Below are 23,587 nucleotides of genomic sequence, written 5' to 3'. Positions count from 1 at the left end.
CTGTTTGCAGATGCCAGCATTGAAGAGGCGGCGCAGCAGAATGGATGTACCACATTGTCAGTAGCCAGTGAGAGGTCAAATAGGATCAGGGCAGCAGAGGCACCTGATCCCAGGTCATCCAACAATCGTTGGTGGCAGCTCGTAGTATTTTCTTGGGATTTGTGAGGCCTAAAAATCTGAGAGGATTTCAAGAGGAAGCTGGCTTTGAAAAAGCTGGAAAGCTTGCTGTTGGTCGCATTTCCTAAAAGCTTAGTGGGAAGTGGTAGAAGGGGGACTGGACAGTAGTTAGGCAGGTTAGTAGGATCTGCAGAAGACTTTTTTTTAAACAGAAGTAGGACTAATGCATGTTTCCAGCAGTTGGGTACCATACCCAAAAGTACTGAATTGTTGCTCAAAGCTGAAAGTGTCAACCCAATTTATAGCCAGGGAGAAGAGGTGGAAGAGGCAAGAAATTTTACACCTGCAAAATTGTTTTGCAAATTCAATGAATATAGCCTCAGATTGAGATGCAGTGTTTCTATGCCCAAAAACACAGCTAGAAAAGATCTTTCAAACTTGTTAAATATTCTTCTGGTTTCTCGTCTCACATCACAGTGCATGTTATGAGTTCTAGTCTTGTTGACTTCATTTGTCCCAAATGAACTAACACACTTGACCTCCATAATTTGTAGCTGGAATTCCAGAATTGGACTCATATTTTTCAGCGTACATTGAGGGGTCTGGCAACCCTTAAGATCACATATTGAATGCTAGGCCTGTAGAGATAAATGCACTTATTTATATAGCAAAGAGGCTAAAGGGGGAATGAACTTGCTGAGTGTGCTATATTGTTTCATATTGTTACATTTTTCAGTAGAAGTCTTTTTATATCTGGCTTGACAGTGCCGGTGTTGCCATATCTTATACGATCAACATAAAAGAGCTTAAAGCAATACTACTTAGAGAGCTGCTGTAAAACCACCCAAATGTTGATCTTCCTCCCCACTGAACCTGATTGGGAAGATGTTGTGTGCTTCCATTGAAAAAGAGTGCTTGTATTGTATTGATTGCTCTCAATATGGGAGGCCTGAGTTGGTTATTGTGGCAAGCCAATTATCAAAGCTGTAAGCCTATATTATGAAAGGTTATGACACCACAGGCAGCACATTTGCATTCTGAACCCTATCAATAATGCAATAGGAAGGAGTTTTACGTTGTGAACTTTGACACGTGGAATAGGAAAGGGTTTTCCATGTGACCGCTCTCACAAATGCAATAGAAAGAGGTTTTATAACATAAACTCAGCGGCAAACACCACAGAAGAAGCTTCACATTTGAACTATTTGACAAATGGAACAGGAATGGGTTTTCTTGAGTCTGCTCTCTAACAAATGCAATAGTAAGTAGTTTAGTACAAATATCCTTTTTTAGGTCTAGCTGCAGTAAATGTTTGATGTCTTCAGAGAGAGAGTTAATACCCATGTCTACTTTGTGTCTGCCGAAACAGCTTGACGGATCGCTCTAGGGAAAGACCACATGGTCCTTTGTCTATTCATAAGAAAGTCAATAGGCTTACTTTAATGATTTTAAATGGTGACAAAGGCAGTAGACATCTCCTTTTACACCGTAAATGACTTGACAGAGCCTGTAGACTAAGGGCCTGATTGAAAGATTAGTGGACAGGTTACTCCATCACAAACGTCACGGATATCCCATCCACCGTATTACGATTCCCATAGGATATAATGGAATCGTAATACAGCGAACAGGATATCCGTCACATTTGTGATGGAGTAACCCCATCTGCCAAACTCTAAATCAGGCTCTTAAATTTTGGGATTGTGGAAAGCCTCATATTTTCAAATAGGCCCTTTTGGACAATTTCTCATTTTTATGATTAGGGACTTTTTGTATGAAAATTGTTCCATGGTGACTCAAAGAACATACTACTTTACATGGTTAGTTGCACTCTGTCATATTTATTTAGTGTATATGCTTTGAACAGTGGTTAATACGTATGGCCCTTTTAGGAGTGATTCCAGTTTGTAATTCCACCTGAAATTGTGTAAATGCTTTTGAATTTGATAATAACATGTACTTACGTACTTACATTTTTTTTCTGTTTTAAAACAAATGAAAACTTCAATATGAAGGGATTTTACATTGTGAACTCTCTGACAAAACCAAGAATAGCTTTTATATGAAACATACCACAGGAAGGAACTTTACATTGTGAAGTCTCAGGGAAACATTCAATACATATATCCATGTTTTTGGTCTAGCGCTGAAAAATGCTTGATATCTGCAGATAGATATTTAAGGTTAAGATCAATGTATACTTTGAGTGTTCCTAAAATGTTTGAAGGATCTCTCTAGGCTGGGACCACATATCCCTGTCTATTTATTGATTTGTTAACACCAACAAGCTTAATTTAATGAATATTAAATGTGGTGACAAAAGCAGTAGCCGTCTCAGGGTTTCAATTTGTAATTCTATATGAAATCTTGTAAATATTTCGCACTTTGTGTATTTAGCTGTATGCACTTTCAAATTATTTTCCTTGTTCAAATAACAACTTTAGTTAGGCATAGATTTATTTGCCTCATTTTTGTGTGTTGCTCAGTTCTGAGTTTCTAGTCCATTAGGCCTTCCCTAGTCAGCCTTAAATTACTCTGACTCATTGCCTTGAGAGTCAGGTTTTACATTTTTAATTCTTTGACAAATGCACTAGGAATGAGATTTACATTGTAATCCTTCAGACAAATGCAAGGGGCAAGGGTTTTATGTTGAGAACTCTGTGACAACTGCATTAGGAAGACCTTCCTGTTGTGAACTCCCAGATGAACAAACATCATAGTGTTCATGTGGGAGTTCCTCTTAAACAGAAGAGACCTTTTAAACATATCTCTAATTGAGGTGGTGATAAAGAAGTCTTGATTTCAATGTGTACATTTGTACTTTTGTGGTTAGTATTTGCGTGTGAATTTAAGTACTTTTTTAATAGGAAAAAGACTAGACATTAATTCAATGCAAGGGACCTGCCTCATTAATATTCATGAGGCAGGTCACAATTTGCAACCCATTTGGGAATGGTCACACTCACAGGGATGGTGGCCTGCTGGGGTCAGCAGACCTTCATGTCTATGACTGCTTTTTAAATGAAGCAGTTTTTTTTAAATGCAGCCCGTTTTCCTTAAGCACGGATGCATTACCAAAAAAATTAAAAGTTTCCTTTTCATTTTTTTTTCACAGTAGGCTATGGTCCAAGCAATGGTCCCTTGGACCATTGCCTGCTCTGAAGAATGTTGGCTTCCCCATTCACAAAGAAGAAGGGGTTCCTTGGGGACCTCTTCCCGTTTGCGAGTGGGTTACCACCAGTCTGAAATTGGCTGTTAAATGTGATTGTTTTGCGACTGCATTCCCGGCGATAAAACAGTCATACATCCTCCTTCGAGTAGCTATTCAGAAGGGACGCCCTTGGCACCCCCCTTCATAATAGCAAGTCACAAACCCATTTTGCGATTGGGTAATATGTCACCGAATCTCAAAATATGGTTTTGTACATTTTGTACATAGGAAATGCTATTTTTTTGGTTGCAAAAGGCCTGATTCTGCAAATCGAGCTGTTTCTGACCAAAAAAGCTGGGTACATGTGGCCCAAAGTATCAATCAATCAGTTGATTCCTCCCATTGTCTGTTTCTCCACCTGCCTCACCTATATGTTCTTCTTTGTGTGCCTTCTGATCATATGTGTTTCTGAGTGGGGCTGCATGTGGGGCCTTGTGTATGTGTGCCTGTGCACTCTCCAAAAGCCAAACCCACTAACTTTGTCAATGCTTTTTTGTATATTTCCTTATGAAGCCCATAAATGCATTGAAGATTTCTGGCAGCTCTTGGTGTATCATCATTGAGACTCCGGGTGCCTGTCTACCTTCCCTGGGTCTACACAAAATTGAGAGAATTTGAGGGGGGGCAGCTGTTGTCACAATATCTCCCACCATCCCACAGATTTCTACAGAAAAAAATGGGAAGCAGAGGGAAAGCAAAGAGGAGCAAGCTGTACTGGGCAAGCTATACTGGAGCTGCCCTCTCCAGCCTCCTTTTTTTATAGAGATAAGAAATGTGGATCAAATTTGCCTTCATTGAGCAGCAAATGTGGCACTCTAACAGAGCTTCCGCAAATGAAGTAGTGAACTAACAACCTATGAATTGATGGAGGAAGGGGGCACTAAAAGAAGCGGAGGAGGGTGGAAGGAGGTCAGGTATACTTTTCAGTGTAGGGTGGACAGAGAGAACTGAGTAGACTAAGGGAGGGGGAAAGGGTAGCAGCAGACGAGGCAATCAATAGTTGTATATTACATGGGAATGGGTACAAATAGATGCTAGAGGAGGATAGAATTTGACCAAATATTCTTTAGTTGTATTTTACAGGAGGGTACGGTTTACAGAAAGGTGGTGAAGGGTTGCAGGAGACAAGGCCATTTTGATGGGTTTGGTTTAGCAGTATGGACACGCGAATTGTGTCTACTCCAAGATGCCTCTCCTCACTGCTTACCTTGTCTGCCCATGAGAACAGCTCCGGAAAGAGAAGAAGTGGAAGTGATACAGAAGTCAGAGACAAATAAACATGCATACTTGGCATCCGCAGATGCTTGTTTCACCTTTAGATCTGAGAAAAACTGGGCATACGAAAACAGATTGTGTTGCCTATGATTTCACTCTGAATATTTTAGTGGAAAACAGCACCACCATTCATTCGATTGGCCAATTCTATGGGTTGCAACAATGACTAATGTGTCTCTATATATATAAACTAGTCATTTATTGACCAAAAGCATAAGTACAAATAGAAGAGCTGTTAGCATGCAGTACTGCTGAGTAATCAGTAAACCTCAAATGCAGTTCACTGTTCAACACACGCATCATGCTGACACATTGGTATTTGTTTAATGAAGCCAAAGGCTCTTCACAATTTTTATTCCAGAAAGAAGGCACGTGATGATATCTGTATTGAGAATGTAAAGCATAACTGATGCAATGTTTTGATTTTGTTTTTTTTTCTGCTGAGAGGATTGCACCCAAAAAAAATCCTACATGGAAATGTCCTAAGATCACATGCAAAACTCTGATATACAGAGAGTAAGAATTTTCAGGGTTAGGGCTCCCAAAGTTCATCCTAAACACCGCAGTAGCACAGTTTACAATTTTCTTACCTTTAACTTAACAGGCTGCAGACTACAAACACGCCAATAATAACCATTAACAAGCATTTGCAATGCAATGGGTCTCGCGTTTGCTCATGTTAGAGCTGATAGCGTTGTAAACTCCTAACCCGACTTTTCACCTATTGGCAAAAGTGCATTTATATACGTAACCCGAAAAAAGTGCAATTAACTATGTAAAGCGCTCGACTTCTGCCAAGCAAGATCACGCTAGTAATTTAGAGAAAAAGTAGTCCACGAGCCCGACGGAAAACAGCGAGCCTCGCATGTTTTCTGTACTTGATCGCTGCGCTCGAGGAGGGCTAGCCACCGGAAAAGGCATGACATATGCATGCCTTCGACTAATGAAAGCAAGCAGATTTTATTAGACAAGCCCACGAACCAATGAAAAACACTGATGTGACGTCGACAGGGCTCCGAGCCCTTTTCTAAACACTAAAGCGTCTCGCTGCGATACGCGTGCACGAGCGCATGCAACGTAGGCTCCACCCTAAAAAAAAGCATTGTTAAAGTCAATATGTCCGCTGCTGGTTACCTCCATTTTGTCATTGCCAAAGCTTCATTTGTTTTGTCTTGGTTTTGTAAATCTTTGATCTGGGGATCTGTCTGGCTCTCGTCAATATGTAGAAAAAAAGAGTCTAGAAGCACATATATGTTTTTTTGGTCTCAAAGGGCAAACATTTCCATCGTAGTCCTTGTTGATGGAGGAAACTACTTTGTGTGTATCTGTGTCCTAGTGAAAGAGAATAATGCCATCACTCTCAGTGAAGTTAACCAATGGCTGACGAGAGCTGGTCCATTGGCAAAAAGACGGTGGTCTGAAAGCCCCTAACATGGCCCTTCTTGAAGACTTGCCAGCATTATGAGTTTAAGCTTCCCACTTAAAATGCATTGGACAGACCTGATAATTTGGAAGAACATTCACTCTAAACAATAACGTCAGAGGGGTATTTTGCTGTGAAAAAGATTTTCACCTCATAGTAACTAAGACATAACACAATCAGCAACATCAAGACATACACGACTGGTGAGTATTTTTGGATTTACAGGAAAACAAATCTCCAGAAAATATTCATGTAATATGGTATTTTTTAAGACGAAGCAATTGCAAGTTTATCATTTCAATAACATACAACCGACACAGCATTGGATCATGTGAACCAAATCAGAGTTTTACTTGAATGTTGCTAACCAAATCAAAACAAATTACAAATAAATCAATCTTGATTCTCGTTTGAAACTGCCATGTATGTTACTTTAAAGAATCGGGTTTGGGCATGGTGAGCTGTGTTTATTGCAAAATATCAATCGAAATCATGTAAAACAAAACAAAATCGAGAACTATTCCAGTGGTGAACACAAAGCATGTATTTTAGTGATCAAAAATAAGTAGAAAAGGTGTGTGTGGGGGGTAGGGGGGGGCGTAGAAGAGAGAAGTTTGTGGGAATACTTACTGCTTTGTCCCCCAGAGCAGCCCTGAGACTAATCCGCACTTGGAAAGCATTGGGAGCCTCTGCAAAAAAAGTGAAATGTCACCAGTTTCCCACACAGAGAGCGTTTGTCAGAACAAGATTTTTAACAGTGTTTGATACATTTCAATTCACTTAAGTACTATGTGTGACAGAAGGAACACAGAACCCTGAAATATTTAGTATTCTGACCAAGATCTTTCTTCAAATGGATCAAAATAAGTGAAGGTTAAAAATATCAGAAAATCTATTAGAAAATTTATTAAATTGAATTAAAGGAGTAACGGGGCTTTGTAAATAAAAGAATATATTTACAAGTTTCATAAGTATACATTTTAGCAAGGGTTTACCCGCTAATATGCAGTCCTGCATATAGGCTCGGTTTTTTATTTAGTAAACCTCCTCACCCATCCATTCATCTATCCATCATCCACCTAAACCTATAAAATTAATCCTGCGATTCAAGCCCACTCATCCATCCATCTATCCATCCATTCATTTATTAAACAAGGTATCCACCAGGACCCAGGCAGGCGATATATCCTACCGCCCATCCCTCTAAACCTAATCATGCATTAATTCATTAACCACAGAAACTTAATTCGACACTAACCCATTCACCCAACCCCAATTGCCCATCCATCCATCCAAACCGACCCACACATCTATGCACTCATCCATCCGTGTAACAATCCGCTCCACCCTCGGCAAGACAGAAAAATATTCGCACCGTGAAGGGTAACAGTTGTTGCTTACTTGGGTAGCAGCGCTGATCCTGGGCATAGGTTGCCAGGGGGAGCACAAGCAAGAACAATCCTGGCAGCATCACGACTGGGCGAGAAACTACTGGCAAAAAAGAGGAAAGCTCCTGTGCAATGCAGTCTTAAACTGCCAGTAACCCAGGATTAAAGCATCAGCAGAAAGAGTAAGAGAACAGGCACAAAGGTTTAATTATTAACCGCGCGGTCCCTTCAGCTAGCACCGCTGGTGGCAACCAACATCTCCTGCCAGTCATTTACCAATTCAAGTTTAGAGAGGCTTAAAATAGTACGTTGCTCCTCTTTGGTATGATAAACATCTTATGCAGCTCTCATATGGCATCGTGCCTTTTCAAGATTGCCCTTTTTTCTCTTGATTTCAGAAGTGCCAAAAGGCACACGTGCCTAAATAAATAACTCACACTTGTTCCTCGAACCACAGTTAAACATTTATATATTGAGTAACTTTCTGGGCAAAATCGCAGGATAATATTTTAATCATAGCTAAGAAACGGCGGAGGCGAAGTAAACAATCGAGATTCCCTTCTGTAGAGTGTGGCCTCCACGTAGCCTCTGTGGTGAAGGGGACAGGGGCGTCATCCATGACAACAGTACTTCAAACTGATACTAGCTGTCCTCTATCATCAATCAGTCTCTCCAGTCTACAAACATCTCGAGAAGCTCCTCCCCGTATCAAATTTCTCCATAGTTTATTGACCTCTCTTAATTATCGATCTTCGTCTGTGAGTAGCCTCTTTGTCCACTTATCTGGCCACTCCTTGGTTATCTACTGTTAGACAACTTTCTTTATCAGTACACTTTCCTGTCTGCACAAATAGTCACATTTGTAAGAGTCTCTGAATCCGTTTCTGTTTGTGTCTTTTTTGTTAAACCACCGACCCAGCAAATCAGCCATTTATCGAGTGATTATTTATTTATGTGTCGTCTTGTAGGGGAATACTTATAATTCACATATCAGTTAGTCACCGTTCATGAGGTCTAGATAAAATGACTTTTTCGAGGGACTGTCAACGCCTCTCAAATATCTGTGTGACCTACTGTTCATTTTTTAGCAGACTTTGGTCAAGAACACTGTAGGCATCACATTTTTAGGGGTGTTGGAAAGGTTTATGTTCTGTGAAACTACCATTGTTAGACTTTCTGAGCAAGCAACATGAACACCTCATGAAGAAAGTTCACCGAACACGAAAGATGCATCTTGCTTCGGTTACTGTTATGTTATACCATGTTATGTGGAGTTGTAGAGCGCAGCTAATCACCCATGAGGGTATCCAGGTGTTTAGTAGGGTAGGCCTGGGGGGAGATGGAAATCATGCCTGTTTCAGTCTTGAGGTTCATTTGGAAGTCCATGAGGGTGGGGGGAGGTTCTTAGGTGATGCAGGAGGTTGTTCCACGTCTTGGCTGCGAGGTATGAGAAGGAGGGTCCTCCGCTTCTGGTCTTCTTGATGCAAGGTAGGTGTGCTCTTGCCTGGGACACAGATCGAAGGTGTCTGGTGGGTTGGTAGAAATTGAGGCAGTGGTTGAGGTTTCTGGATCAGTGCTGTGAAGAGCTTTATAGGCATTAGTGAGTAGCTTGAACTTCTTTAATGGGCTGGTGGCCAGTGGAGATTGCTGAAGAATGGACAGATGTGATTATTTTGTAGAATGCTCAGGGTGAGTCTGGTGGCGGCATTCTGGGTGGTTTGGAGTCAGCATAGAACATGGGCTGGGATTACCGAAGTAGAGGGTGTTTTCATAGTCAACCCTACTTAAGAGTGTGAGTGACTGTCTGATGTTAAGTCTGATCCACTTGAATATCTTGCATAGCATGTGCAGAATGTGGAAGCATGATGAAGCGACAGCATTGATCTGTCTGCTCATTGAGAGGTTGGTGTCCAAGATGATTCAGAGATTTTTGGCATGGTCCATAGGGGTGGATGGGGGACCAAGTTCAGAGGGGCACCAAGAGGCATCCCAGGGGAAGTGGTTGGTGCCAAAGATAAGGACTTTGGTTTTGTCTGTGTTGAGCTGGAGGCAGTTTTCCATTCAAGCAGCGGCGTTGCTCATGCAGTTGGCAAAGTTTGCTTTGGTGGTACCGTCCGAATTGGTAAGGGAGAGGATGGGCTGTGTGTCATCAGAGTAGGACACAATATTGATGCCATGATCTCTGATGATGGCCGTGGGGGGCATCACGTAGACGTTGAAAAGTGTTGCACTGAGCGACAATCCTGGAGAGATTCCGCAGATGAGCTTCTTAGGATCTGAGGTGTAGGTATAACTGGTTGGGTTCTGTTCATGAGGGAAGAGGATATCCACTTGAGGGCCTCTCCATGGATACTCAGGTGCTGAAGCTTTCAGATAAGTGAGTAGTGGGAGACCATATCGAAAAAGCTGCAGAAAGTTCGAGGAGGATCAGTCTGGCCATTTCTCCTTGGTCCAGGATGCTTCTGATGTCATCCGTGGTTGCAATGAGGGCTGTTTCTGTGCTGTGGTTGGTGCAAAAGCCAAATTGAGAGCTGTTTAGGAGCTGACGGAGTTCTAGGAGCTCTGCAAGTTGGGTGTTAATTGCTCTCTTCATGTAGCTGGAAAGGCGGTAGCGAGATGGGTCTGTAGCTACTGAGGGTATTAGGGTTTGCTGTTGATTTCTTCAATAGGGCATTGACTTCTGTGTTTTTCCAGCTAGACAGGAAGGTGGTGGTGGTTATGGAGTTGTTCATGATAGCCGTGAGCTTGGTTCTTCCAAGAAGGACTGTATATGAAGTGAGGGCATGACATGTGTTTTGCACCTTTGGTAAATTTCCAGCCAGTAACTTATAAGAAAACAAACTAAACCTTGGCCTCCAGCTTGCAAACATGCCTTGTGCAGACACCCATTAATATTTGGTCACACCACAATTTTTACATTTGGGAAAAATGGATGAATGGGTGAGTGATTGGGGTATATGAGCCGATGAATAAAAAAAACTAGGAGAAAGCTAGGAAGCAGAACAGTACACAGCAGCTCCAGATAGTGCCAATACATCGATGACTGGACGTAAATGTTTTTTTTATAAATAAAGATTTTTGTCCTGGTGCACCCAAAGTTAGGAGTTGCAATTATGGTAAGAAGGCAGTGGACAAGGTATATAGCAGCCTACCTATAGGATGCACTCCCAGCCCTCCCACCAGAGAACTCTGAAGTTGCAATACGGCATCCTGTTGTTTTTTTTTTTGCATTCTGTGCTTACAATTCTTTTTTCCACAATAGAAAAGCCGGACTTAAGTATCAGTATGTACCAGACGGCCTGGGGGCCAGGAACACTTATGTCTGTCACACGGAAACATGAATGTGGTATGGACTACCAAGATCATACAAAAAAACTAGCACAAGCTATTTCCACCAAATGTCGACTACCTAATTTTTATTGTCTCTAATTTAAAACACAGATATGCTGAATTCTGTAAGTGATTTCAGTTTACTTCTAAAATTAGTTGCTTTTCTTTTTAAGAGTCGGCCACAGTGAGATTCTTAGGTATTTAAACATACACAGCTTCAGCAGTGATTAGGAGGAATAAAAAGAGCTCAGTTTTCATTACTGTTCATGCCACAATTACTGTATATAAAGTGGTCAGCGTGGATTCCTCGTGCCATATTACTGAAGGAGGTTTGCACACATCGTGGCACCCCTGGGGCACTTGTATATTACAGATGGGGCTGCAGAGGTGTGTGCAGCTCATTCTGCTCCCTAGATTGCATGGGGGGTTGGCTCTATGCAAATAAGGGGACTCGTTTGCCCCAGCGCCTACACCTGCACCTTTACCAAGGTCAAAGGATCAAACAGGTGCTCTGGAGCAAATAAATTGCACTTTGTCTAAAATCTGTTGCACATCTGTGACAGTGTGCAGGCTCGCACACCTGTGTACACCCGTGCATGTACCTGTGGGTACACCAGGACATCTGTAGTGCCTTGTGTGTCTGTCTTTGTATCTCTGTATATGTGCAAGAGGTGAAGGGCCGTGGCCCGTAATGATCCCATTCCATCATTGTGATTACTCAGAATTCTTTAACTTTTTATCACCGTACTGAAGTGCACAAAGATTGACATGCTGAACCATCGCTGCATATGCTAAACGGATGCCAAATGTGGGACAGATCCATTGTGAGGATCAAAGTTATAGGCAAATCCAAAAGTTGTCTTTTCAATCGAAAGTGTGGTTCAACCGTGGTGATTATATATTGGCAATATATACTCTTTATTCTTACAGAGATAGAAATTGCATCTCTGTAGTTATGGTTATGTCTACCTTTCCATCGAAAAGCTCTTTTTTGATATTCTAATTACTTTAGCGCTGTGAGGATTTGGGTGTAGTATGTGATATAGCGGGAGGCCTTATCATGCTGTACACTCACAAATACCTTATTGGGTCCAGTCAGGTGTGTTTATCTCAACCCTGGGTAGGTGTGGCTGCGAGCAGTAAGGCTTAGCAAATGAACAATGTGTAAAGCGTTTAACAACACCAAACAACAGAATAAGAAAGTCACATGACAATGCAGAAACAAGACACAAATTTATAAAAATAGATAGTAATGTTAGAAATTTTTAGAGACCTTAAGCATCAAACTCCACCAGAGGGTTTTGTAGATACATATTTTAGAAGCAATAAATAACTTTTATATTGAATGCACACAAGCAATGGCCCACATAAAGTTTGGAATCTTTTGAAAAGTTTGGAAAGTTAGTTCGGCAACTCCAACCTGAGTCCAACAGGGCAGAGGCCTAGGTGGTCAGAAAGGATACTTTGGAAAGTTACCTGGCCACCAGAGTGTTTTTAAGGCAAGATCCAAATTTTACAAGACAACTACCATAGTCATCAATGGAGTGGTCCTGGTGCTGAGAAATGTAGACAGAAAGTAGCTCAAAGGTTGCTTCGGTTGTGGTGCGGTCGACAGGGGTGCTTTTGTGATGCTCCCTCGGTCCACAGGTGAAGTGGGGTGAACTTGGCCTCACAGGTCAGCGTCCCTTGAAGTCTTCTACGTTGCAGTAGCCGGCCAGCTGATGTTCCGCTACTGGTCAGTCTGCAGCGCAGGTGGAGAAAAATCAATTGCTGGGGGCTAGTGTCCCTGGGTTATGGTGAGCCCGGTCCTGGATAGCATTCCGGGGGTCAGCAGATACGGGTGCAGGCTTTAGATATTTTGAATTTGTCCTTTTGGGTGCCTGGCGACTAGTAGCAGCAAAACGTCTGCGGTGACTACCAACTTTGCAACTTCAGCTCTTGTGTCCCTGGAGCTGATTTCAGGAGATCAGCTGTCTGATTCTTGTATTCACTGCTGTTGTTGGATGTCAGGAATCAAATTTTCCCCAAGCCAGGAGACGTAGGCACAGACCAATCTTTGCTATCTCGAAGTGCAGCAGGTGCAGTTCTTCTGAGCATGCCGCTTCTCTTTGTGGGGTCCAAGGGTAGCTGGGCAGTCCTTCTTCGGTCCTCTCCACGGTGCTAGGGGTGCAAGGGGTTCTAGGGGTACCATATTTATCCCAGTGTAGTGTCCTGAAAGAACCTTGCGGTCACTAGCCATTGGGCTACTCGGTCCCCCCTACCTAGTGATGATGTTTCTGTGATGTGTAGCATTTGGCTATCCCAGAATGGCACATTCTTGTCTCCTTCAAGATATCACGATCCTTCCTCTGTCATGAGGAGCTTGGTAGCCCTCCCTGGTGGTGTGGCTACCTGATGGCTACGCGCCCATGTAAAAACTGATTCCCCTGTCTGGCCCAATCTCAATGTTGTCTGCAGAAAGCAAAGGCATCCTGCTCAGAAGGTTTGGGCCAGGCTGCCCATCAAAGGCTGCTTCCCCTTTGAAGCTAACCCCCTTGAGTGGCCATCCTGACAAAGGAGGTGACACCCCGCTGCTGTGGCACTGCCTTTGTTCCTGAGCCTGGGAGTTGTTCACATGTCTCCCCAGGCAGTCAGAAAGCTGTCTGGGTGTGTGTGCCTTTGTTTGGTTACTGGATGAGTGGAGCACAGAGTGGAAACTTTTTAAACATTGCCTACCTTAAATAGTGACATTAACTTCAATCTGGCCATCAGGTCGCATTTAATGTCACAATTAATGTGATACCTTACATGACACAATGTGGTCGTCCCAGTCAAAAGTTAGCCGGGTTGGGATGCCATCTAGAACCCAGTGTTAGAAAATAGGGCTGCCAACTTTACCCACAGCAAAATGATATTGGACTGGCTAGCAGGCCTCAGTGCACTCTCAGAGTCGAATAACTAGCCGCATCAGTCCAAAAATGTGGGGGTGAACATGCTAACAAAGGCATTTCCTTACAAGTGCCATTGGACTAATCTGCTCAAAACATTCCAAATAAACCTTTCCCTGATTTGGGTTCATATGGCATGTTTCATGCACATCCAACAAACAGGGAGTAGAAAAAAGAGAGAGCCATAGGAGTGACGTTTCACAAATTAAATCCCAGAAAAAGATGTTGTCTGAGGTAAAGAAAAAACGGCTGAATGGAATTACACCAAACTTGGCACGAATGTAAAACTTTACTAAAGTTTGTCAGATTTGGTATAAGTCTATCCATCTATTCAGTATTTGTTGAGAAATCTGCATTATAAAAGTGTGTTGTAGGCTTCATATTAAGACAAAGTGCCAAACAAACTTAAAAAGTTAGAGATATCTGGATAGTTAGTTCATGAAGGACTGCAGACCTGGGTTCTGATTGGATAATGGAGCCTTTTTCACCCATCTTCCATTTCAAAAAGCTCTCTGACTAGTTTGCGGCAAATTAATCTAAATTGTTGCTGCCTCCATTACAGGACGCTGGAACTCAATCCCTGTGTCATGAAATAAATGCAGGAGCCAGAAGTGTGCATGAGGAGCAACCCATGACCACAATGCTCAGGTGTGGAGATGGGGGGAAGGGCCACAAAGTGATCCCTAGCATTAAAATGTGAAAACTAAAATGCAGTTTTTACTGTGGGGTTTTCCATCGCTAGCATGGCACAACGGTTTACAAACCAAGTTCAAAGGACCATAAACCCCCAGAAAAATGTCTTGGACTCTTTCTCTACCCACAACGTTGGGTGTCAGGGCCTGGACACAGGCCAAGCCATGCAGCCAACCTCGCTATAAAAGGCCAAATGTCTTGTGCATGGAAGATTGGCTGCCCCTGGAGTTTTGAGTGCTAGAAACTGTTGCATGAGGTATATGATGAAAAAAGTCACTGAAAAACAAAGGTTAAAGTGAAGGTATGGTTAACTTTGTTCATAATACTATAACATATATTTGAAAAAAACACAAATTTATCTGAAGAACTGCAGTTGAAGTGTGGTTATGGTTGCAAATTCAAACCCCCAGAAACACTGAAATTGACAAGTTATGGTTAGCAAAGCTTGAGGCAATAGCTTTTTACAGGTTCGCCCCTACTTTTTGACCCACTTTTACACTATTAGGTGCTGGTTTTTCGACTCTGAAGGTACACTGAAGAAAACTCACAAGACCTCGTGCCATTGCTCAGACCCTAAAAAGGTATATGTCTGTTTGGTTCACCCACAATTGGAATAAGTTAACTAACTCAAAAGTCCCATGCATATGATACCAGGAAACCCAGGGCCTTTAAGGTAAAGTGTCTCTTGTGGACTACCACTCTTATTGTGCCACTTCAAGTATGGCAAAGCATAGCGTGATTTCTAGCCCACCATTGCTAGCTTGCAGAGCAGGTTTCAACTGCTAACTCAACTTTGACATTTAAAGTAATACCAAAGCTAAAAGCTTCCTTTTTATTATTCTTAAGTCACCGCTAAAGCAGGCCAACTGAGCCTTAAAGGCAGGGTGTATTATATAAAAAGTTGTAAATATGATTATTAACTTTACATGTCCTGACAGTAAGAACCCCTCACTGCTGTCTTTACTGTGAAGAGGCTTGTAGCCCCGTTGGCAATTTCTGGGTTACACTCTAACTACTCAGCAGTGCTAATTTCTGAATGGGACTACTAAAAATGATACTTCAAGGTATAAAAAGAATTGTTGCATTAAGCACAACTTGATGTCCAAGTTGAATTTAATGTAACTTTTGCACAAGTGGAGACTTTAGTGAATAGCCATTTTGTCCCCCAAAGATTTCCAGTGACCATTTACGGTAGCTGACCACGAGACAGCCTTCTACCCTGCTGGGGCGATGTGTGAATGACACTCACGAAAGAACACAAAGAGTCTGCTGTTGAAGGGGGTGTGCCCTCTCTTTGGCAGGCACACCAAATATGGTCTGAGCCCAAAAGGCGAGCTTCAAAGGGAAAGCCACCTTAAAAGGGAAAATGATGGATAGAACCATTTTTTGTTGTTGCAGACAGGTTAGCGTCAGAGACAGAGATGGAGAAGCCATTTTCAGTGGGCATGTAGCTACATTTCAGAGTTTGGGCTAGGGGGCCAAGAAAAGGGTTTTGCCATGTTGGCAATGGGCAGTATAGTGCGTTCTAGGCTAACTAGATGCCACAATTTGCAGGAAAGTATACAAAAAGTGATGGATGGAATGCCTGAATTAATCTCAGTCACTGGAAATTACTTGGGGCAACATCCCAGTCTATTGTCAATTTGCACACCTTGCCACCTCAGGTTGGACCCAGTTACATGAAAATCAGCCTTGGCCCTTCTCCAATGGGAACAGTGTAGCCCAAACTGTGGCCTTCACTAGGAGGGAGGGGAAACTTGTAACCCATTGGCTAGCAGGTGCCACATCCCTGAGGGCACAAACTGGGTGTAAAATCAGCACCCTTGGATCCACTTCTGTACTGAATAGAAGGCCAAAGAAGGAGCACCCGGCTGTTCCCTGAACCCAGCAAAGAGAGGCTGCCCCAAAGACTGTTCTGCACATGCTGCTCCTTGGGCTAGCAAAGACAGGACTGTGCCTGTGGTGCTCTGCTCGATGAAAAGTCTTTTCAGACAGGAGTGACTCCAAGAGTCAGTTGGCCAGCTTCCTGTTACAGCTGCATGAGCACAAAAGCTGAAGAAGCCTATCTGGGTAAGTTGGTAGCCAAGAACACTGGAACACCAGTGGAGCTTTCGAGACTGAGTCCCAGTCCTCAAATGTTTCAGCTGAGTATGCTGGATCTTGGAAAGTAATTAGAGTGCAGTTTGGTTGCCCAGAAAGGAAGTTATTGCAAGTTAAAGGGAACCACTCATTTGCTCTAACCAGAGGCCAGTGGCAACTGTTTTTTGGCTGTCCTTCACCTAGACTTTGAGGGATATTTACTCATGTGGCCAAAGGTGCATCACTGTGTTTGTGGTCCGAGGAGTGGCCCTAGGAAAACCCCAGCACTGGATCAGCATCCTCAAAATCCTTCAGCATTTTCAGAATACTGCCCTGATCTAAGAAAAGAATGCTGGGAATAGGTTCCTAGACCTAGCCCTTGTTTTTTTTTTTGTGTTGTTAATGGTCAAAAGCAAGTGGCACTTATGTAGTGATCTAATATTATTATAATAAATTCAATAAAAACGTGTTTGAAATAAGACTTCTGTATTATAAGCTCGGGCTATGTAGAGCTCTGTCTGTGCTGCAATGTTTCTCTCTCTTCTTCCCCTATCCCAATACCCCCAGCTCCCCTGAAGTCTGACTATTTTTCTATATTTATCTTCACACAGAGTTAAGGTCATAGGTTTTAAGGAGACAGCGGTTCCATCAGTTCCAGTGCCACTCTCTTGCTAGTGTTCAGCACCTGGTGCCTACCCATGAATAAACACTCTTCCACCAATAACCTGTCAATATGTTTGATCAAAGCTAGGTGAAGCATTCTAGCATAGATCTTAGGTTCAGCATTTAATATGAATATCAAAAGATGGAAATTTACCAAAACTCAATAACTGTTGTTCTTTTAGGAATCTAGAGATACAAATCAATGGTCCAGAAAGCTGAACATCTGTCTCCCGACTTTATTATTTGAAGAAGACAGATACTAAAGGTCGAGGGGCTTTACATCAGTTACTCAGATTGATACCAATGATTACCTGAGGATAGGCTAGACCAGCTCCTATGGGTAGGTAAGAGATGACAAGAAGCACATTTTCAGAAAGGAGTCTCCCAGAAAATGGAAGTTTCGGGAAGGGTGGGAAAAAGAGCTGGGAATCACCTAAAGTAAAGCTCAGTGGTAGGGAATATTGGCATTGCTCGTACGACTGAGTTACACATGCACAGGGAGTCGAGGTAGGTATGAAGACAGCTTTATGGAGGCAGCCTACTCATTCTCGTATTTATGCCATGTATGATATAAAATTCATCCCTGCTTGCATTGGTTCAAGGCAAGGGTTATGATGACCCATTTACATTGAGAATGCTCTTCCACTGGTGACTGTTGAGGAAGTAGTGGAAGACATACTGAATATTATGGGGATCACTATCTTAGGATCAACAGTGAGCATAGTACTAGGGCCTTAAATAGGAGTTGGATGACGTGCAATCCCAGAGTAGGCTTCCACTCCACTCTGTTGTATGTGGCTGATGTTCCCATACATTAATTTTCCAGGTTCTGGAACATCAATAGCACAGTCTAATCTCAAGCTACTGCCTGAACCTCTACTAAAAGACTGAAGAGCATCTAATTCCCCCCTAACAGTCAACATCCTCCCCTTCTCTTGACCACCTATTCCATCCTTCCCATACTCCAAGCCCACACCATTCTCTTCATAAACATCTACTATCTGCCTACAGCAGGTGGTAACTGTGTGCATTATATCCCACAGAATTCGGAATGTCATGCAGAATTTCAGTTGGTAAAACCAGGTCTGCACAGTAATTCTCCATTCTGTTGGTTTAACGCGTGCAATGCAGATATATGTATGGATATGCCGGCCAGAAATTAAAATTTCAGTCATCCAGGATGTTCGCACATATATCTGCATTGTTCATAATTGGGATCTAGGTTGGGTGCCTGACACGGCCTAGGGACCAAGAAGGAGGAGCCATGCATTGGTTTATGGGTTATTGTTGGCAGCAAAACCGACATTCCTGGACATATGAGATACGCACTTTCCCATTTTTTAATAGATGAACACCATAAACCATGGTATGTCCTGGAATGGAGAAGAGGGTACTTGTTGAGGTTAAGAGAATTGTATTTTATTTATAAAAAGGGATACATGTTGTTACAGTGTTTTTTCAAGGGATTGTAAAGCTGTTACTTGTCTGAGATACTCGTGAGCAGTACGAGTTCTCTCAGATGTGCTTGATGAAGGTCTAAGAAGTACTGACTAATTACCATTTGTCCTCTTGTAGTTCTGGCTTTGGTACCATCACTGAAGGGACTAGTGACATAAGAGGAGAGTCTAACCAAGAGCAGGGGTAATACTTTGTGGTGAACAGTCATTTTATGAAAAACAATAAAAACTTTGAAAATGAAGAAAGGAGACTCTTGTGAAAGGATAGGGGGCACATGCTTCTCTTAGATGGATAATGGTATAATACTGCTGCACGATGGAGACAATGTCCTTGGAACCAGTCGCCAAGTGCCTGACCTCATTATTAAAGGCCTAGATTGATGGATTTGCATGTCCTCCCAATACAGTTGTGATCTGCACTTTTAATGAACTCAAGAGCTGATTCTCCTATAGCCAGAGCTTGATGAGAAAGATGTGATAGACATTTAGCTATGATTTTGAGTTTGGCATCTGCAGTCTTGGTTACAAGCACTGCCAGACCATATCTATGTAGGTTTATGACCAAAGCATGTGCAGAGTCCAAATGGTGGCATTCAGAGCGAAGAAAACTTTCTTCTACATTAGCCATGGTGAGCAAAGCGAAAAAGGTGACAGTTGAAAAACCTTTTCTTGTGCTCCTGAGGTTGTCAGTGCTACTTAGAAGTATCCTGTATGGTTACTCTGGAGTAACAAGGCCTGCCCCCCCTCTTTTTCTTTTTCCCTTTCTCTCTCTCTGTCAAGGCTTACTCTAGAAGGTAGCATTCAATAGAAACTTACGTAACAACATCAATGTCCATTCTGTACTATAACTTCCAAGACAAATAGGACTTTTGTTTACAGGTAGGCAAAAGGAGGACACGAAAAATTCTGGAACTTGCTAGCACTTTCTGGGGCTGAGATGAGACCCGAAGAGTGCATATAGCTTGCCTCAGTACAAAACAATATCATAACTTCACCATAGAGCCAATGTTCCTTGGTAATTGACACTATGTATTTCAACAACATTGACTATATGGTAATGTCATCCTTTTGGATTATGCTAAGGTAAACTGAGGGATTGGGGGAGCTCTGTTATGTAATGAACTACACAACAAGGAAATCCAAGTATAACTGAAGTAAGTTTATTCTTACTTATTCGTCCCGCATGTCTTTCATCCATGAGATCCCAGATATAGCTGACTGAATTACAACCGGGTACCAAGGAGAAAGAACACTGAGCTTGAGACAGGAATAAGCCAATTTAAACATCAGCATTTATGAAACAAAACATGGTGGGAGGCAAGGAATGTCTCTGGGCCTCAATTGCTAATTTATAAGTAAGCAACAAGAAAGGACTAATGTTGCATGTTACTACGACACTACAAGCTCTACCATTCTTGACCGGTTTTATTCATGATGTTTGCTGATTTGCAATAGGGAATCATGATGCTGTAACTTCACAATCTAAAGTAGTCCAGCTCACGCGCAAATAAACCTTTCATGGAATTAGATGCTAGAATCCACTTGAAGTCCCAAATATATCCCAAAAATACATCCTCTCCCACTAAATGCCATTTACCAAAACTGAAACAGGGCCTATCTAAAGTTATGCTAAGGAGGATTCTAAGTCACTAATGAACACTGTCCAAGTATCTGATCTAGGAAACCAGTTACAAGGCACAGCATGAACATGGTTTAGCAGACCAAGTTCGAGTTGGGAAGTCTAATTGGACACTCGAAAAGAAGCTTTAAAGTTTTAAGAAGTTTTCTGTGGAGTCTGAGTCAGCACCCACTAGGCAGGCCACAAAACGACTATACTTTTGTGGCTCCATTTAGTACACTAGTGGTCACGACAGGATTTTTTGGTTGCAGTGGAGCCAACAGATCCTTGAGCACCCACTGGATTCTGGTTTTCCAGTCATTCGGGTCTTGTGCAAATATTCCTGAGATCAAGATGGCTTTTCTCAAGGCAAATAAAGTCCAGTACCTCATTTGGGCAGGTATGCACTCCTCTCCACATATCAAAGCACCAAAGTTTCAAACTAGAATCCAGACTTGGTTATGTGGTACCAAAATATTTACTGTTAAATGGAAACCTGCAACAAGATTGAATGTAAGATATCAACTTGCACAATATCCTCAAAGTAAGTAGATCTGGGGTTCGAAAATTAAATCAACACTCGTATGTTTGTTTACCTTGACAGTAACGTGCACATTGAGATCCTGTAATCTGTATTGATGCACAGTGACATATTAGTGTTTGATATTTTGACATACAACCCATTTGGGCCATTCTAAAGGAAATATTGACTTAAGGCGCTCCCTGTACAACATCAGACTGTTAAACTATGGAGGAGAAATGCTATAGTCTTGACATGAGCTTTAACTCTATTTCTGTGAGAAATCCTTGGATCTCACCTTGACAATGTAGCTCAACCAACAAGGTTTTCCTCTGGAAAAGACACGAGGTACACGTGCAAAAACTCAAAACAGCAATACAGTTAAGAATAGGGTTTACAATTTCCAAACCATGTGAGATAGTAAGAACAAAGAGTGATGGGTAAATTTCAATAAAAAATAAGAACATGGAATTTAAGCTTCAAATGTTGAAGTAAAAAAAGCAATGGTAATTTAAAAAACAGTGTTATGGACCCATTTAGAGTTTAGCAGTAATGAGACATCTTTTAAAAACGGTTGATGTTGTATCCATCCAACACTCGGTTACCAACCAGTATTTAAAGGTGGAGCAACCACAGTGTTTCCTCCGCCTACTTCACACTGGAAACATCTACTCTGCAAACTACCACAGGGAATGGCATTGAAAGTGGCTCTCCTATATGTTGTGACATATCCAACACCATTTCCACCAGCTATTGTGTGGTCTAGAAGTAGTATGTAGACCATGGTATTACCAAACATGTAGAAACTCTAAAATATCCCTTGCAGTGGGTAAATAAAAAATAGCCGTCCAGTTCACAATTATGCCATGGCATGGTATGCCAGCTGTAATTATTTTTTTTATTATTATTAAAGCGTTGCCCTTATGTCAGTATAAGCACTTTTAGCAAAACAAATCCCTGGTTTAGAGGTGTGAAACCTTAAATATGGCTGTCTGGATGCAGATGAGCCGGCCAAGGCAGCGCCTCCCCGCCCCAACCGCGTGGTGGCCTCCCACACAGCCCTTTAGTCTGGAAGTCAGGTAAACTGGGAGCTAGGCCCCCCTTTGCCACTGACTCACAGGGCATGTGTAAACGTAGTGTCCAGTGACTCTCCCCACGCAGAAGAGCGTGTTGATAGTTGTCTCCTCTTGGTAACGGGCTTAAAGGTTCAATTGCTGGGAACATGGCTGAATGCAATTTATGCAGTTCAAAATAATATTTGGCCACTATTGATGTAGCATGGATAGCGATAATAACAGAAATATTCATCCCATCAAGCTTTCTGAGTGATATATACTTTTTCATTCGGAAAGTTAATACTACAAGACACCTCTTGGAACAACACATAGCAAGCTGTTTCAATTTATACTTCTTTACAACATTGCTGATGTATTCACTTTATTTTTATTGCAAGTTTTGTGCCAATGTAAAAAAAAAGCGATATCACAGAAAGCGTTGAAACAACTGAAATGACATGAGCACGATCAAGCAGTGAAACAGGTCAATCCATGCAATGAAATCTCTGAGACATCATTAGCTAAATGTCCTTCTGGTGGATGTCAGTGGCTGTAAGGATCCATATAGGGCACTGGTAGCGTCACAGTATGTGGGATCTTGCAGCCAAGCATCTATAGTGGGACGGATACCACTGACCAAGTGGAGGGCGATCCGGTGCTTGGCAAGCAACAGTGCTATGGCGACAAACTGCCGGATGGATTTTGGAGGCGGATTGACATAACTCAACAAAGTCAGAAAGGGGTCAGGAGCAAGCTCCTGGTCCACCATCTATGACACTGCAGAATAGAAACCCTCCCAATATGCCAGGATGTTGGGACATGTCCATGTCAAATGGATGAAATCTGCAAAGTCCGCCCAGCACTTGGGAGATTGATGTGAAAACTTAAAATTAAACAATTTGTGATGGTAGTTGTTAGATACCAGCGTGGTTTGTGTGCAACAGTAACACCAGACATTGCAGACATTTTCCATGAGAGGGTGACCAGTATCTCTTTCCCAGCCACCATAGATATTTCCGGCCACTTTGTCTAAGCTGCATCGAGGAGTGGTTGAGTCGGGAGATTAAATGTGAGCCATCTGGGGCAGTGATGATCAAAGACAGAGAGGGAAAGTTCCTGGGATCTGCGGGATATGTAGGCAATGTGGATAGTAGGGTACTCTAAAGTCTGTGTATAATTAATCTCTCCATATGGGAAGTCTGGTGCCCTTCTGTAATCTCCGCCACAGGGCGGATTCTGGAGCTCGCAAACAAGTCGCCAATCGTACGCAGTTGCAAAGAGAGGAGGACATGCTGAGTCAGCTTTTCGCATGTAAGCAGAAGCCATTGATTGTTGGAAAGGGGAATGTGAGTTGAGCAGAAAGAGTCGAAGCCCAAATATGGACATAGCCAGGCCCAGGCCCAGCAACTGGTGGGGAGAGTCTATATTTCAGTGGGGTTTCTAGGGACACCCTACGGAAGGAGGACAGAGAGTGACGATACAGAGGACTGTGATCGCTCCAGCTTATGATATTGAATCCTGTCATCAGGGTCGTAAAAGTGGTAGACAAACTGAGCCTGAGCCACTTGATAATACAAACAGAAGACCGGAACTCCAAAGTCCCCATGCACAAATGGGAGTGTCAATGTCAACCAGCACACATGAGAACACTGACTAGCCAAGAACAAGAGTGTAAGCAGGCCACGCAGCATGTCAAAAAAGAGATTAGTGAGATCTATTGGAATATTAAGGAATAAATATAAAAAATGAGGGAAAACCATCATCTTCATTATAGCAACACGACCTGCAAGAGATAAGCATAAGGAGATCCATCTGTCAATTTGAGTGACAA

At 42.3% G+C, this 23,587-nt stretch overlaps 1 protein-coding gene across 1 annotated transcript in view; it reads right to left on the bottom strand.

Annotated features, from left to right (window-relative positions):
* Window positions 1–7,597, bottom strand: part of CLTRN (collectrin, amino acid transport regulator) — a 181,526-nt gene extending 173,929 nt beyond the window's left edge. The window contains exons 1-2 of the mRNA XM_069205017.1: window positions 7,428–7,597; window positions 6,657–6,715 (exon numbers count right to left, since the gene is read on the bottom strand). Of these exons, the coding sequence (XP_069061118.1) occupies window positions 6,657–6,715; window positions 7,428–7,497 (129 nt within the window). The 5' untranslated portion in view covers window positions 7,498–7,597. The remainder of the gene's footprint in view (window positions 1–6,656; window positions 6,716–7,427) is intronic.
* Between the last annotated feature and the right edge of the window lie 15,990 nt (window positions 7,598–23,587).

This window comes from Pleurodeles waltl, chromosome 8 (assembly GCF_031143425.1).
Source record: "Pleurodeles waltl isolate 20211129_DDA chromosome 8, aPleWal1.hap1.20221129, whole genome shotgun sequence".
Classification (NCBI taxonomy): Eukaryota; Metazoa; Chordata; class Amphibia; order Caudata; family Salamandridae; genus Pleurodeles; species Pleurodeles waltl.
This window is presented reverse-complemented; position numbering and strand designations above follow the sequence as displayed.